Source organism: Suricata suricatta, chromosome 5, assembly GCF_006229205.1.
Source record: "Suricata suricatta isolate VVHF042 chromosome 5, meerkat_22Aug2017_6uvM2_HiC, whole genome shotgun sequence".
NCBI lineage: Eukaryota > Metazoa > Chordata > Mammalia > Carnivora > Herpestidae > Suricata > Suricata suricatta.
The window spans coordinates 115,463,718-115,477,251 of record NC_043704.1 but is presented as its reverse complement, the minus strand read 5'-3'; the positions used below and the strand labels follow the sequence as shown (position 1 = coordinate 115,477,251).

Sequence of the window (13,534 nt, the reverse complement as noted above, 5' to 3'; positions counted from 1 at the left end):
AGGTTTTAAGAGTTACAAATTACAACTCTACTCCTTATGTCTAGGATAGTCTAAATTCTTTTCCTTGCCTCATGATCAAATCTTTATTCATCTGTTTTGAAAAATTACCTGTAACTTAGATAGCTATCTTAACTAGATAAGCATCCAGATACACAGTGGGACTGTATATACAGATTAATACTGAGAGGTCTTGGATTTTGAAGTAATAACTAAATTCTCAAATTGGCAAATTATATTACATATGGAGGAGGTTAGACTAGCACAACAGACTTCTTATATATTTTACTCAGCAAAATAAAAACAGTAATTCTAACATTTCACTGTTAACCATTCTATTCACTAAGAGAATAATTGTGTTAATATATATAAACACACTTAAAAATAACACTGGTCACTTAATAAGCACTTATTAAAGGTATGCTATTAGTAGAAGGATTAATAAACTACTAATAGCAATATGAGTAATATAATAAATAATGATTAATATCATCATAAGCTGGTATTGATGGGTATCTTTTTCACACTTCAATTTAGTTAAATAAAAACAGGTACTGCCGAGTAATAATAATTAGTTCCATACTAAATAAAATCATAGATATCTGAATTTTTTTTCAAATTCTAAGAACTCAGATCTCTGTTTGCAATAACTTTTTAACAGGTCATAAGTTTTATGAAATTTTAATTTAAAAGTACCTACAGAGAATTAAAAAGTTCCAAAATTTACAAATATATCGTAATTCCATCTAGCTTTAAACAGAAAAATAATCCAACTATAAGTGATAAACAAGGCATTTATGATTGTAACTAGTATTAAATACTTCCACCTTTCATCAGGTTGTTTTCTTTTTAACTCCTTTAAAAGGAAACTAATCAAAATTGAAAGTATAGAAAATAACTTCATGTAATTCCCCTCAATTCATTTATCACAGATAAGTAAGCATAGTGTGTCCACATAGACAGAGAAAATGATTATCATTTTAAAAATAAACTGACAATGAATCTTATGTAGTACCTGTTTTGTTCAATCAAAATTTTTAAGGTCTTTGGATTTGTCAAAACAACATCAGCATCGATACTCAAATAATATTCGCAGTTTTCATCCTGGCGGCAAAAATCCCTGGCATTGAGAAAGAAATAATAATTAGATAATATATATGTTTACTGGCTGAAAATATCGGCATAAAGCTTATACATAAAATAATGTTTCTCTCACATATTTTTCTAATCAAAATAGTAAGACAATAACCAAAGGGATAAATACTGTCTTAAATTTCAAAATACTCAGTTTGTCAACATAGATATTCATAAAGAAATCAACACCAAAATTTTAGGTTACATGAAATACATTTTCAAGCCACATAAAATCTCTGCTCAGAATGGCAATTTAGAATTTAGTATTTAGACCTCTCTGAAAAGGAAACATAATTTATCTCCACATATTTATCAACAACTTTTTTCTAAATCAAAATGCTTTTTGCACACTCACACACACATACAACACACAGTGCAAAATCTTGCTTATCCAACAACTTAATTTTAAGTAAATTTGGAGATACAAAAATGTAACTCTTTAGGTATTAATACTTTTAAAATTTGATTTGCATGGAATTCTAAGATATCTACTCCTCTGCTTCTTATCAGGGGCCACAGACTATGATATATGTTCTTCTTGGTTGAGTCTGTAGCATTATCATCAGGAACAAAGAAGGAGCTTCTTGTGATACACGCAGAATACTTCTGAGTGTTATGGTTCCTGCATTTGGAGCTCTCTGCTTTTGAGCTCCCTCCCTCTCTGCTGATCCTAGCCCTCACTTTCTGCCATTGTCAGTATGTATTCCTATGCCATATTTGTTTCTAAGCAACTGTCACACAGGGCAGCAGACTTCTGAAACTTTGCTAACATTCTGCAAAAAATTAGAGAAATTTTTCTTTAAATTTTGTAACTATGTATGGTGATGGATAGTAACTACAGATTTTTGTGCTGATCATTTCACAATGTATACAAATATTGAATCATTAGGTAGTACATCTAAAGCTAATATGTTACATGTTAATTATATCTCAATTAAATAAATGGCATAAATAAAATAGCTAAAATTATTTTGGAAAAAAGTGAAGTAATTTTAATACTTGATTTCAAGATTAATATAAATCCCTGATAATAAAGTGTGGCATTGGTCTAAGATCAATGAAACAGAATAAAGAGTTCACAATCACTTATAAATACTCAGCTAATTGATTTTTGACCAAAGCCAAGTCAACTAAAATAAAAAAGAGCATTGAAACAACTGGAATTCCATTTGTAAAGAATAAAATTTGACACCTACTTCACTCCAAACACAAAATATATTCGGGGTGAACTATATAGTTTGAAACATCTTAAACATAAATGCTAGAGCAACAAAGCTTATAAAGGAAAATTTCCAAAGAATATTTTCATGACATTGGAATAAGAAAGACTTCTTAAATAGAAAATAAACTCAATAAGCACAAAACAAAAAGAAAAAAAAAGGGAAACTGAATTATATTGAAATTCACATTTCTTCTCTTCAAAAGATAGCATTAAGAAATTAAAAGATCAAGCCGCAGAATGAAACACATATTGACAAAACATCACACACACACACACACACACACACACACACACACACACTTCTTCTACACAGATTATATAATGAACTCCTACAAATCAACAGCAAAAAAGACAACCCAATGTAAATGAAAATGCACAAAAGACTTAAGTAGATACTCCAGGAATGAAGACATACGAATCAGTGGTAAGGGATTTAAATTAGAATCACACATCGCTTCTCAGCAATCTTTTGTCTAAGATCAAGTGTAAATTACAATCACAATAAGATATATAATAAAGTATACACAATAATGTGGCTAAAATTAAAAAGATGGCAATATCACCTGTGACAAACGTGGAGCAGCCAGAGGTCTGTTACGCTGATGCCAGGTGTGTACAATGGTCTTGGAGGTTTGGCAATTTCTTATAAAATTAAACACATATCTACTCTAACCCTATGCCCAAGTTAGTCTACTACTTCATATTTTCCTAAAATATACAACAGCAAAATATGTCTACAGACACACATACTCACTTCTAATAAAGAATCTTCATTAACAACCTTATTTGAATGGCTCTAAACTGCACATGATCTAATATCTATCAACAATCAAGTGCAAAATGCACTTGTGGTATATTCATATGATAGAGTATTAGTGATGAAAAAAATGAACTGCTGATAACTACAATGACATGAGTAAATGAGAAACCACTGTACCTGAATCGAAGAAACCAGACACAACAGAGTATATTAAAAAAAGTAATAATAGAAGAAATAAGTTCTGAATGTGGATCCAAGGTTTGCTCGAATTAGTAAATTATGGAACCATTAGTTTGGTCCTTCTGAGGCCTTTTGGCCAGCCTATCCCTTCACTCAGGCACGACCCAGCACTCTGAGCCCTGAGCTTCCTCAACACAAGATGAGAAGTCACCAGGACTTATTCACCTTTTACTCAGCAGCACGTAACCCACTGCTAGCACATTCAATTAACATTCATGGAGAAATGATTGTTTTTATTACTGCCAGAATTTTACTAGTAATCCATCTGCAGTATTAAAGGGGCTAAACACAGTACCTAAAAACTTTCAGGAAATAGTATTATCTAGATCAGTCGTTGGCTAGAAAGGAGGAATACACTTTGCACAGTCTGAAACACACATTTTCACCACACACAATCTTCAGATAGTCAACATCTAAATAACCGTATATTAGTCATACTATTCATTTGTCTAAACAGTTTTTTTATTTCTTATTTTAAGTAATCTCTACCCGCAAAGTGGGGCTCTATTATTTGTAGTTGGGATTTCTACTTTTATGCTTTTAGACTATCCTTTGATTTTGTTGTTTTGTAACCCCCCCCACCCCCCGCCGGCCTTTTTTTTTCTTTTCCCTTCTGGTTTCCTTGTTTGTTTGACTAGTTTGAGCATTTGCATGCTTTTGTTCCCTGTGTGTTTGTCTGTTTGTTTCCCTTTTCAGGACTAACTCAAGAAACAAGCCAATGTACACATGGTGGAGAGTCCCAAATTTCAATACGAGTAGGGAAATAAAATAACCAAAGGAACACCAAGAAAGGGACCAAGGGACACCATCAAAAGAAGACTTCCTAAATGACCAGACCTGGACAGTCAATGAGCCTCCATTAATATACCAACACTCACAGGTGCAGAGTGCATAACAAGCTTTTAAAACCGACAAGACAAAGAAAGCTAGCCAAAATGACAAAACAGAAAAACCCTCCTCTAAAGAAATTCTAGGAAGAAATCACAACTACAGTATTGCTCAAAACAGATATAAGCAACATAACTGAGCAAGAATTTAGAACAATTGTTATAAAATTAATCACTGGGTTTGAAAAAGGCATGGAAGTCATCAGAGACACTATTTCTACAAAGACTATGAACCTTAAAAATAGTTGTGAAGAATTTTAAAAAATGCTATAAATGAGGTGCATGATAAAATGGAGGCGGCCACTGCACGGATTGAAAAGGCAGAGAGGAAAATAGGTGAATAAGAAGTCACAATTATTAAAAAAAAAAAAAAAAAAAAAGAAGAAGAAGCCGAGGAAAAGAGAGATAAACTGATCCAGGAACACGAAGAGAGAATTTGAGAACTGAGTGATACAAACAAACAGAACAATATCCGTATCAGAGAGATTCCTGAAGAAGAAAGAGAGAAAGGTGCTGAAGGGGTACTTGAACAAATTATAACCAAGAACTTCCCCAACCTGGGTAAGGAAACAGACATTGAAATCCAAGAGGCACAGAGAATTCCTTCAGACGTCACTTGAATCAATCTTCAGCATGACATATCATAGTGAAACTGGCAAAATATAAGAATAAAGAGAGAATTCTGAAAGCAGCTAGGGATAAAAGGGCCCTAACATACAAAGGAAGACCTATCAGAATAGTTACAGACCTATCTACTAAAATTTGGCAGGCCAGAAATGAATGATAGGAAAGCTTCAATGTGATGAACAGAAAAAACATGCAGCCAAGCATCTTTTATCCAGCAAGCCTGTCATTCAAAATAGAAGGAGAGATAAAAGTTTTCCCCAAATAAAAACTGAAAGAATTCATAACCACAAAGCCAGCCCTATAAGAAATCCTAAGAGGGACTCTATGTGGGAAGTTTGCAGGGAACACAAGGTACCAGAGACATCATTATAAGCATGAACTCTACAGAGAACACAATGATTCTAAACCCCTATTATTCAATAATAATACTGAACGCAAATAGCCTAAATGCTCCAATCAAAAGATATAAGATATCAGAGTGGACCAAAAAAACAAAATCCATCTATTTGCTATCTACAAGAGACTCATTTTAGACCTGAAGACACCTTCAGATTGGTAGTATGGGGATGGAGAAATATCTATTTTGCTACTAGAAGTGAAAGGAAACCTGGAGTAGCCATACTTACATCAGACAAACTGGACTTAAAAGTAAAGGAAGTAACAAGAGATGGAAAAGGGCATTATATAATAATTACAGGGTCTCTCCATCATGAAGAGCTAACAGTTATAAACCTCCACACACCGAATTTGGAAGCACCCAAACACATAAAATAATTAATCAGAAACAGAAACATCTTATTAAAAAGAATGTGCTAATTGCAGGGGACTTTAATACTCCACTTACAGCAATGGAAAGATCAACTAGATAGAAAATCACTAAGGAAATAATGGACCTGAATGACAAATTGGAACAGATGGATTTGACAGATGTATTTAGAACTCTACATCCTGAAACTAGGGAATTCACTTTCTTCTTGAGTGCACATGGTACATTCTCTAAGAAAGACCACATACTGGGTCATAAAGCAGCCCTCAATAAATATAAACAAATTGAGATCATACCATGCACACTTTCAGATCACAATGCTATGCAATTTGAAATAAATCACAGGAAAAAGTCTGGAAAACCTCCAAAAACATGGAGGTTAAAGACCACCATATTATAGAACAATTGGGCCAATCAGGCAATTGGAGAAAAAACCAAAAAACATGGAAACAAACAAAAATGAAAATACAACAATCCAAACTCAGCAAAGGTAGTCCTAAGAGGAAAGAACACTGAACTCCAGGCCTATTTCAAGAAGCTAGAAAAACCACAAATAAAAAACTCTAACAATCACCTAAAGGAATTAGATGGAGAGCAGCAAGAGCACCCCAAACCCAGTAAAAGAAGAGAAATAATAAAGATCAGGGCAGAAATAAACAACATAGAATCCAAAAAAAAAAACAGTTGTACATATCAATGAAACCAAAAGTTGGTTTTTTGAAAGAATGAAAAAAATTGATAAATCTCTAGACAGGCTTTTCACAAAGAAAAGAGAGAGCACCCAAATAGACAAAATCATGAATGAAAATTGACCTATTACAACTAATCCCTCAGAAATACAAGCAATTATCAGGGAATACTATGAAAAATTATAGGCCAACAAATTGGACAACCTAGAAGAAATGGAAAAATTCCTAAACACACATGCACTACCAAAATTCAAACAGGAAGAGATAGAAAACCTGAACAGTCCCATACCTAGTGAAGAAATGGAATCAGTTATCAAAAATCTCCCAACCAATAAGAGCCCTGGGCCAGCTGGCTTCCCTGGGCAATTCTACCAGACACTTAGAGTTAATACCCATTCTTCTCAAGCTATTCCAAATAATAGAAATGGAAGGAAAACTTCCAAACTCGTTCTATGAAGCCAGCATTACTTTGAGCCCCAAACCAGACAGAGACCCAGCATAAAAAGAGAACTACAGGCCAATATCCTTTATGAATAACAAATGCAAAAATACTCAACAAGATACTAGCAAATTGCATTCAACAGCATATAAAAGTAATTATCCACCATGATCAAGAGGGATTCATTCCTGGGTTACAGGACTGGTTTAATATTCACAAATCAATCAATGTGATGCATCACATTAACAAAAGGAAAGAACCTTAAGGTCCTGTTGATAGATGCAGAAAAAGCATTTGAGGAAATACAGCATCCTTTCTTAATGAAAACCCTTGGGAAAGTTGGGATAGAAGGGACTTATTTAAATGTCATAAAATCCATTTATGAAAAGCCCACAGCTAATATCATCCTCAATGGGGAAAAACTGAGAGCTTTCCCCCTGAGATCAGGAACAAGACAGGGATGTCCACTCTCACCACTGTTGTTTAACATAGTACTGGAAGTCCTAGCATCAGCAATCAGGCAACAAAAAGATATAAAAGGCATCAGAATGGGCAAAGATTAAGTCAAACTTTCACTTTTCACAGATGACATGATACTCTACATGGAAAACCAAATCGACTCCACCACAACCCTACTAGAACTGATCCATGTATTCAGCAAAGTCGCAGGGTACAAAATCAATGTACAGAAATCGAGTGCATTTTTATACACCAATAATGAAGCAACAGAAAGAGAAGTCAAGAAATGATCCCATTTTGCAATTACACAAAAAAACACAAAATACCAAGGAATAAACCTAACCAAAGATGTAAAATATCTGTATGATGAAAACTATAGACTACTTATGAAAGAAATTGAAGAAGACACCAAGAAATGGAAAAACATTCCATGCTCATGGATTGGAAGAATTAATATTGTTAAAATGTCATTATTACCCAAAGCAATCTACACATTCAATGCAATCCCAATCAGTATTGCACCAGCATTCTCAAAGCTAGAACAAACTATTCTAAAATTTGTATGGAACTAGAAAAGACCCTAAATATCCAAAGTAATACTGAGGAAGAAAACCAAAATGGGAGGCATTAAAATTCCGAACTTTAGCCTCTGCTACAAAGCTGTCATCATCAAGACAGTATGGTATTGGCACAAAAACAGACACATAGACCAATGGAATAGAATAAATTTGTGGACCCAATTCTGGGTCCACAAATTTATAGCCAGTTAATCTTTGACAAAGCAGGAAAGGGTATCCAATGGAAACAAAAAAATCTCTTTAACAGATGGTACTGGGAGAACTGGACAGCAACATGCAAAAGAATGAAACTAGACCACCTTCTTACACCATATACAAAAATAAACTCAAAATGGATGAAGGGCCTGAATGTGAGACAGGAAACTATCAAAACCCTAGAGGAGAAAGCAGGAAATAACCTCCTTCACCTAAACCACAGCAATTTCCTACTCGACACATCCCCAAAGACAAGGGAATCAAGAGCCAAAATGAACTATTGGGACTTCATCAAGATAAAAAGCTTCTGCAATGTAAACGAAAAAATCAAGAAAACTAACAGGCAGCCGACAGAATGGGAAAAGTAACTGCAAATGACCTATTGGATAAAGGGCTAATATCCAAAATCTACAAGGAACTCACCAAACCCCACACCTGAAAAACAAATAATCCAGTTAAGAAATGGGCAGAAGACATGAATAGACACTTCTCCAAAGAGGACATCCAGATGGCCAACAGACACTTGAAACGATGCTCAGCATCACTCCTCATGAGGGAAATACAAATCAAAACCACACTGAGATACCACCTCACACCAGTCGGAGTGGCTAAAATGAACGAATCAGGAGACTATAGATGCTGGTGAGGATGTGGAGAAACAGGCACCCTCCTACACTGCTGGTGAGAATGTAAACTGGTACAGCCACTCTGGAAAACAATGTGGAGGTTCCTCAAAAAATTAACAATAGAACTCCCCTATGACCCAGCAATAGCACTGCTAGGGATTTACCCAAGGGATACAGAAGTGCTGATGCATAGGGGCACATGTACCCCAATGTTCATAGCAGCACTGTCAACAATAGCTAAGTCATGGAAAGAGCCTAAATGTTCATCACCTGATGAATGGATCAAGAAGATGTGGTTATATATAAAATGGAATACCACATGGCAATGAGAAAGAATGAAATGTGGGCATTTGTAGCAAGGTGGTGTCATGCTAAGTGAAATAAGTCAGGCAGAGGACAGATACCATATGTTTTCACTCATAAATGTAAAAAAAGAAACTTAGCAAAGGACTATGGGAGAGGTGAAGGGGGAAAAAACAGTTGGGGAGAAGGAGGGAGGCAAACAATGAGAGACTCTTGAATACTGAGAATAAACTGAGGGCTGATGGTGGAGGCAAATAGGGGAATGGACGTGATGGGCATGGAGAGCATTTGTCAGGATGAGCATTGAGTGTTACATGGAAACCAACTTGACAATAAACTATAAAAGAAAAAAGAAAAAAAAGTGGGGCTGTAATTCATGACCCAGCGATCAGGAGTCACATACTCTTCTGACTTACCCAGCCAGGTGCCCCTGAGTATTTTTAATAATCTTGATCTAAAGTGCAGATAATAGTCTGATTAAATATGTTGACCCTTATCCATAATATGTATTTCCATCTCTCTATATATACAATTTCCATTTGCTTTTATATGTAAACACGCAGAAACACAGGTAGAGTCTAACAGTCGAGGTGTGCTCATGCGCATACACAGACAGACATGCCCACATATACAGTTGAGACAACCAAGTTTAAGGTACTAATTTTGAAGGATTGTTGTCTGTCTTTAAATTCCTTTAGTAGAAATTGTTTCATTTAAAGTGATTAAAACATACATTCCCATGTTTCTGGCTTCGGCTTGACTTAGGTTTTCTTCTGGTCCTACTATTTTTATGGTACTGATTTCATGTTTTGCTTTGTCAAAAAATATTTTGATGTCCTTTTCATGATAAACTTCCTGTAACATATTTTAAAAATCAAAAATTAGTGCCAAAATGACAATAGGATGACTAAAGTGTTCATACATAGGGATGGTTTCATTCAAAGTTGCAAATTCCACAATTCATATATCACCTCAATTACAGATGAAATGATAACCTATATTAAACATATTCAATTTAAATATTACGTGAGAAATCTAAAATAGATCATGTCAATATTTTTTCAATAGAAGATACTTCAAAATTCTTCTGACATCCACTCCTAGACAGGTCCTCAAATAAATATTTAAATCCTGGCTGCTATAAAATGTTTCTAACTTAGGGGAAAATGTGGCCTGAAAATCTTAAGACAGGTGCTTTAAAATATCCATGAAAATGTCTATTAAACTTAATAGATATTAATCTAAGTTATGAATACAATCATATCTTATAAAATAAATACTGTAAGACTCTTTAAAGCCAAAGATTAAAAAATTAATGGTCACATATGAAATTTTGTTTTTACATAAAGACGGTAAAGTTTAACAAAATTTCATCAATAAGAAAATATACTAGGAAAATCATCAATATAAGTCATCAAATTAGTGTAATTCAACTGTGCTAAAATTTAGATAAGATTACCTAACATAATCCAACATTAGCGCATTTCAGAGCTTTTTATGTATTGAATCTCACTAAGTATTTTTGAAAGCTTTTCACAGCTAGTTAAAAACTACTTATAAAGCATAAAAGCTACACAGAGTTCATTTTATGTATAAAAAAAATACTTCCTTCCATCAAGGAAGTCCTACAAAAGGAAGAAGACCTAAATAAAAGACATAATACATAAAAACAAAACACTTTAATGTAAATAAGTAATTACAATGCCTTTTATAGAGCAAATGCTCAATGATTCACACTTTTAAACTTTTTTTAGCTGGTTTTCTATGAATTTTAAATATTCCCTGGAAAAAGCAAATGATAAGCTGGCATGAACATTAGGAAGCAAAAACAATATTAAACCAAAGCATTAGGACAAAAAGGAGGAAATAGTATACTTCACAGCTATTTCATTTTTCTAGAAGATGTTAAGTGTCCTTTGTTTTAATAGGAAAGAGGCAGATAAATGGGAAAATTCTGAGAAAAATGTCTTTAAGTTTACATTACATGTGGGAGGTTTGGGGGAGGTTCTGTGTATTTCTGGAGGAAATGACAGTATGAAATCCTTCGGGGAAGAGCATGCCATGGTGTGATTAATCAAAACAATACTATATCTGGAAGCCATTTCAAGCTCTGATGCTATGGTATTAGCTTAGGCTGCAAACAATTTAATGACCTGTTCCATAAAAGAAAATACCATATAACCCAAAGGCAAGGATTACAAGGACCTTTGACATTTCTTCACATATATATTAAGTTGAGCCTAAAGAAAAGAGCTGATATTCAACCATTTTTAATCTACAAAATTGAGTTTCATGTGGCTCATTCCAATATTATGATACTAGTTTCCAGATTCTAAAATCCTAAGGTTCTACATAAGGAGGACAGTAATTACTCCAAAAATTCCCCACTGAATTTATATAATCAAATAATAACACATATATCCAATGAAGAAAAAAATAATTTTCACATATAATATTCATTGCTTAAATACTTACTTTGTTATGAATAAAGAGTTTAAGTGCTTCTTTTGGGTAATCCAGTGTCAACAATATGTCCAGAAATCGAGGTAGGAAAGGGGTTGGTTGTTCAATAAAAACTCCTATTGTTACATTTGGATGGACCTTTGTTTTATGGCAAACATAAAAATGAATTTTTATTATTTTGGATTTATTCTTAATTCTATTTCAGTCTTGATCAATACAACATAAAATATACTGGAAATATCATTTAAACATCAGCTAAATTTGAATTTCCCCATGGCAGTTCTCTAACACGTAAAATACAATCCTGTGGCCTCCATCAAAATGATTTTACTCAATGATATACTGGCATTATGGCTTAGGTTTGAAGAGGAAACTCCCTATCCTATTTATTACATGGATGTAATAAAGGATATTGCCTACTCTATTATTCAATGCTTCCTTTATGATAGTCTTTAAAGAAATGTCCTTCAGCTCTGAAACTACTTTGACTCATGATTTTAATAGATGAATCTATCTTCATCTGAGAAGCCAGAGTGCTAATTGTGTTTCCCTTTGGTTTCCATGGCTTGGAAGTCCCGGATTTGTAGTTCAAATAAAGCAACCATGGAGTTTGGGAGCCTTTATTTCTATCATTGAATATCTCCTTTAATCTCATTCATGGATAGTACTTTATTTTGCTTCATTATCATATATAAGAAATCTATAGTTTACCTTGTTCTCTCTATTTATATAAATTTTCAAAAATCCTCTTTGGGTATGTATTATAGGATAGTTTATCTTTTGTTCATTGCATGAAAAGTTTTGAAATACTTTTTATATTTGTCAGTCCTTGTGATCAACAATCTTTAGGACAAAGAGTGAAAGTTCCTGTCTTGAAAAATTTACAAATAGTTGGGGAAGACAGAAACATAAGTAAATGACCATGTAATGGTGTTATTGCCAAAACTTTATGAAAGATGTCTTTATAATGCCTTTTTTAAACATGTCTTGAGGCCCCTGGGTGGCTCAGTCAGTTGGGCATCTGACTTCAGCTCAGATCATGATCTCACAGCTCATGAATTCGAGCCCTGCTGAAAGCTGAGAGCCTGAAGCCTGGTTTGGATTCTGTCTTCCTCTTTCTCTGCCCCTCCCCTGCTTGTGCTCTGTCTCTCTCTTTCTCTCTCTCAAAATATAAAGAAGAATTTAAAAAAATACAAAATTAAAAAATAAACATGTCTTAAAACCTGAATTTAAGGATTAAAGACTTTCAGAAATACCATATATGTTAAGTGCAGAAAGATGTGCCTCCTTTCCCATCTTTTCATACATGATGCCTCATATATTTCTGTTATCTGGATTTTAACTTAGTATTTGTTTGCATTGAAATATATCTTGTACACTGTTGTACTTCTTTACCAATTCATTCACTCACCCAAATATTTATTATTGAATTAAAAAATCCAATCAACTAAAGACAAACTATCTACCCTCTGAGAGTTTTCAATAGGGGATATAAGTGAAAAGTAGATCACAACTCTCCCTTATCAAATGAGATAGTACATTTCATTTACATTTCATAATAACCTTAGAAGTTATTTATTATTCCAAATTTGCACATGAGGAAAATGGGATTTAGAGAAGTCAAGCAACTTAGAACACATAATTAGTACGTCAAGAGCTGGGTTTCAAAATCCTATAATCCCATTATTCATCTAAGTTTGCTTTATATACTAATGATAATACAACATTGACTGAAGGCTCAGCACCGCATATGTATATATAATTTATACATATAAAATATCATTGACATGTATGTATTAAGTTTCATTTAACCCTCCCTTTCTTTATATAGAAAGAAGTTTGCCTACAGCCCACATCTAAGAATATGGTAGGCCTGATATCTTACCTACCCATATAATTTTAATTTTTATAACCTTATTCCATAATAACTACATATGCAAAACACATAAAAACTCTGTTTTGTAAAATGTAATAGCTTTCCTTTCTAGCACATTTTATCAGGCTGTAAGACAAAAACAGTTTAAGAAACAAGTGATTTACTCCTATATGCAAAAAATTAATAAGATAAAGAAATTTTAAGTAAATATTTTTCTATCTTTGCACCAGAAAGTTTATGTAAAAGGTGACCAAACAGATAAAATGCATTAAC

The 13,534-nt window shown here is 33.7% G+C and overlaps 1 protein-coding gene across 2 annotated transcripts in view; it reads right to left on the bottom strand.

Annotated features, from left to right (window-relative positions):
• The window catches only part of PLOD2 (procollagen-lysine,2-oxoglutarate 5-dioxygenase 2), a 101,382-nt gene that overhangs the window by 14,931 nt on the left and 72,917 nt on the right, over positions 1-13,534 (bottom strand). For both annotated transcript variants that reach the window (XM_029940812.1, XM_029940813.1), the window contains exons 9-11: positions 11,398-11,523; positions 9,656-9,777; positions 1,013-1,117 (exon numbers count right to left, since the gene is read on the bottom strand). In XM_029940812.1, coding sequence (XP_029796672.1) covers positions 1,013-1,117; positions 9,656-9,777; positions 11,398-11,523 — 353 coding nt within the window. The remainder of the gene's footprint in view (positions 1-1,012; positions 1,118-9,655; positions 9,778-11,397; positions 11,524-13,534) is intronic.